This window comes from Marmota marmota, unplaced genomic scaffold, assembly GCF_001458135.2.
Source record: "Marmota marmota marmota unplaced genomic scaffold, marMar, whole genome shotgun sequence".
Lineage (NCBI taxonomy): Eukaryota > Metazoa > Chordata > Mammalia > Rodentia > Sciuridae > Marmota > Marmota marmota.
Genome location: NW_026000001.1, coordinates 3,071,196 through 3,074,727, shown reverse-complemented (window position 1 = coordinate 3,074,727; position 3,532 = coordinate 3,071,196). Strand labels below are relative to the sequence as shown.

Here is a 3,532-nt window from a genome sequence, read left to right as displayed (position 1 = left end):
GGGGACCGCAGCCCGGCAGGGCCCTCCTCTCTGCCCCGCAGCCCTCCCCGTCCTTGGGCACAGACAGGTCCAGGGTTCAGGGACATTTGGTGTCCCCCCCCCCAGCAGGTGCTGGCCCAGGGCTCTCAGCAGGGAGCCCCTCCCACCCCAGCGGCTGGGCTCTGCAGGCCCTGGGCCCGGCTCTGCCTCTTAGGAGCGGGGTGGCCTGGCGCTGCCCGGGGCCTGTGTCTGCTCTCCACAGAGTGGGAGAGCCTCCTCGGCCCGTGGGCCTGCTCACAGGGGAAGGGAGAGTGGGCTGTCCCGTCCAGGCTGGTGAGAAGGCCCTCTGTGCCCTGACTGTGTGGCCCGGGCAGGACCCCTCCGTGGCCTCTACTGGATCTACTGGGCAGGGACTAGCCCCATGAGCATGGAGATTTGGCCTCTGGGCACCACCCCTGTCCTGCTGCGGCTTGTCCCCTTGCCAGAAGCCAAGGTGGGTACTGAGGCGACAGGATGCTTAGGCCCTGGGCCCCACAGCCTGCTGGAAGAGGGAAGCCAGGGGCCCTAAGCTGAGGGAGGAGCGTGGGGATTCCAGTCAGCTGGCCTCCTCTCTGCCTGTGTGACCTTGGGTTAGTCAATTCACCTCTCTGACCTCCATTTCTCATCTGTAAGGCAGGGCTGAGCAGGCCAGCTCCAAGGGTTCAGGAGACTCACTGGCCCCAGCCAGCACGTAGAGGACTGGCTCTCTCTTCTACTCCTCTTCGGGGGCGTAATTAGAGCAAGTTTGGGGCCTAGGGCCAGTACCACATCTGACAGTCCCTGGTGGCTGGGACCACATCACAAGACACTGTCCCCTGTGCTCTCTCCTCCTTCATCTCTGTCCAGGGGAAGGGGCTGGAAGTGGGTGGCCTGGGCTCAGGTACCAGAGAGGGCTGAGAGGGTCTGGGGGCAGACCCAGAGCAGAGGCCCTGGACTGATGGTAAGAGGGCGTGGGCCAGGCCTGGGGCTGGCCAGGTCAGGGTCTGGAAGAGACCAATTAGTCAAATGGCTACAGTTGACCATTTGGAAGCAATTAACAGGGTCACTATTAATGTGCCCCCAACCTGGTTCCACGCGGAAGGGGTGGGCAGAGGTGGCTGCGTGGGTGTTTCGGCCCAGCCTGGCCCAGGCCAGCGAGACTTGCCCAAGAGACCCCTGCCCTGCAGGAAGCTGTGGAGGCGGCCAGGGACTCCTCGGCCAGGGCCCGCACCAGGGCCTGGCAGCCCAGTGATGCTCGCGGCCAACCCAGGCCCGAAGGGGGGATTCGGGGGGGCTCCTTCGGCCTGGGAAGTTGGGCAATTGAGAGAAAGAAGGCCTCACTGGGTGTCGAGGGCCTGTGGGCTCTGGGAGAAGTGGGCCGCCGCAGGCCTGGGACAGGGCCTAAGGAGCCCGGGTTTTCCGCCACTCCTAACTTCAGGTGCGGAGGGTGCACGGACGGGCCAGATGTGTGGCCATGAGAAAGCAGGACTTGGCCCAGGGTCTCTGCTGCTCAGGTCACTGGGGAGAGGACCGTGCGGAAAGCCAGGGTCACGGGAGACTCCGGTGGCCAGCACCTGCTGTCGGGGCCTCTCTGAGCCGTCTCCCCTCCAGGGACCCAGGGACAAGGTGTGGTCCTCACCTTAGGGCCGCCCTGAGCCGACGCTGATCCCGTGGCAGGGAAACTCGGCAGGGGCCTGTCGACTGAGGGTTTGGTTCTGAATCTGGAACAGCACGTGCCCGAGAATCTCAGACGGGCAGTGCTGCCTGGCCAAGGCCACCCTCTCACCCTCATCATGGTCCGTCCTGGGAGCCCCAGGCTGCCCAGCAGGCGAGGCCTCACTGAGGAGCAGACCACACCTCCTGGGGGAGCCACCCTGGGCCCCTGCTCCGGGGCAGTGACCCCTGCCCACCCCTAGCAGTGGGCAGGGCTGGAGACCAGTACCAGGGCCTCCCTGGGAACTGTGGGGACCCAGGTGTGGAGCAGGACAGAGGCTAGGCTGCCAGGAGCACCCACAAAGGGGGAAACCGGGGCTGTATGGGAAGCCCCGTTCCCCCCGAAGCCGGCGGCCCCCGTGGTCTCTCTCACTTCCTCTTTGAACTTGACTCAGTCTTCCTTCCTTCCTCCACTGCCCTCTCCTGAACCCATGCCCCCTGCCCCCCGCCCGCCATGCAGAGGGAGCGACTGACTCCAGAGCAGACTTATGTAAACCTCCTGGGCTCCCTCAGGAAGTTCAAGTGACCAGAGTGCCAGTGCAGGTCAGCACAGGGGAACCCACCGGGCAAGCCCTCCTTTTGGCCAGTCCCCAGGGCTGTCCTGCCCACTGTAAAGCCATTTCTATCACTAAGAGCTGAAGCTCCAGCAACTATGGCAGGGTCTTTGGACTGGCCAAGGGCTCTGGAGCCAGCCCTGGGTGAGCTGCACAGGTCCCAGACAGGACTGAGGTATGAGGGACAGCCTGGGGTGCTCTCCCCTGGGCACTCAGGCACTCAGCAGGCTGGAGTGGGCCCCTGGAGCACACACTGCTCTGCCTGTTGGGTCACGGTGGTTGCCAATGGGCCAGTGGGTGTGTGTAGCTTGTGGGAGTGTCCTGGGGTCAGGACCCCAATCCTGACCCAAACAGAAGGGATAAGACCACCTCGCTCACCTAAGCCCTGGTCAACCTGGAGCCAAGGCTGTGGCCTAGATTGACCACTGGACCCCAGAGGGCACCCCACCCCAATCTCCCATTTGAGCTTGCTTGCCTGTATCACAGTGGCTGGGGACGCTGGGGACAGAGACCAGGGAAGCAAGATAAGGGCGTGGAGATGTGGCTTTCCTGGCACTACCGGAAGCCCCTCTTTCTGGGATCCCTCTAGCAGCAAGCTGAGATGCAGGCTGACCCCTCTAGGGTCTGGAGTGCCATGCTCTGGTGTTGGCACTGCTGCTCTGGGCAGGGTGGGGATGCTCCCTGGCCCTGGGCCACCTCTCCTCTCACCCCCTCATGGGCCAGCCCAGTTTCTCCAGGCCCTCCCTGGGGTGCCCTGCGCCCGCTCTCAGGATCGCCACCTCTTGATCCTGTCTCTACCTGACTCTCTAGGGCTCTGTCTCTGTGTCCCCTTCTCTGGCTCTCTGTCCCTCCCAGCCCCCTCTCTGGACCCTCCCGGCCACGGCCTGCCAGAGTGCCCCAACCTCCTCTGTGCCCGGAGGTCTGCCGAGTTGGGGAGCTACACAATCAGCCACCCCCTTGGGGGGGGGGTAGGGTCCTGGAACTGGCCTCTGGCGGCTGAGGACAGCTCTGCTGCTCCTGCAGGAAGCGGGGGACGCAGACCCAACCCCGGGTCCCCCACGCGCAGACCTTCCCTCCGCCGCCCTCGCAGGCCCCGTCATTATGCGCCGTCTTTAATGGGCGTTTGCCAGAGCGACTTCCCCGCAAGTCGTTTTCACGGACATCAGTCATCGCCACGGTGCCATTGTGCAGGGGGATTGATGGGGGGCGGGAGGGGGTGACAGGGCCTGGGGCGGCCGCCTCAAGGCCTGGGTCTATAATTTTCCGAG

The 3,532-nt window shown here is 64.6% G+C and overlaps 1 protein-coding gene across 1 annotated transcript in view; it reads left to right on the top strand.

Moving 5' to 3' along the window:
* Fgf3 (fibroblast growth factor 3) overlaps positions 1-3,532 on the top strand; it is a 25,594-nt gene that overhangs the window by 14,844 nt on the left and 7,218 nt on the right. The window contains exon 2 of the mRNA XM_015503060.2: positions 3,288-3,441. Within this exon, the coding sequence (XP_015358546.1) occupies positions 3,288-3,441 (154 nt within the window). The remainder of the gene's footprint in view (positions 1-3,287; positions 3,442-3,532) is intronic.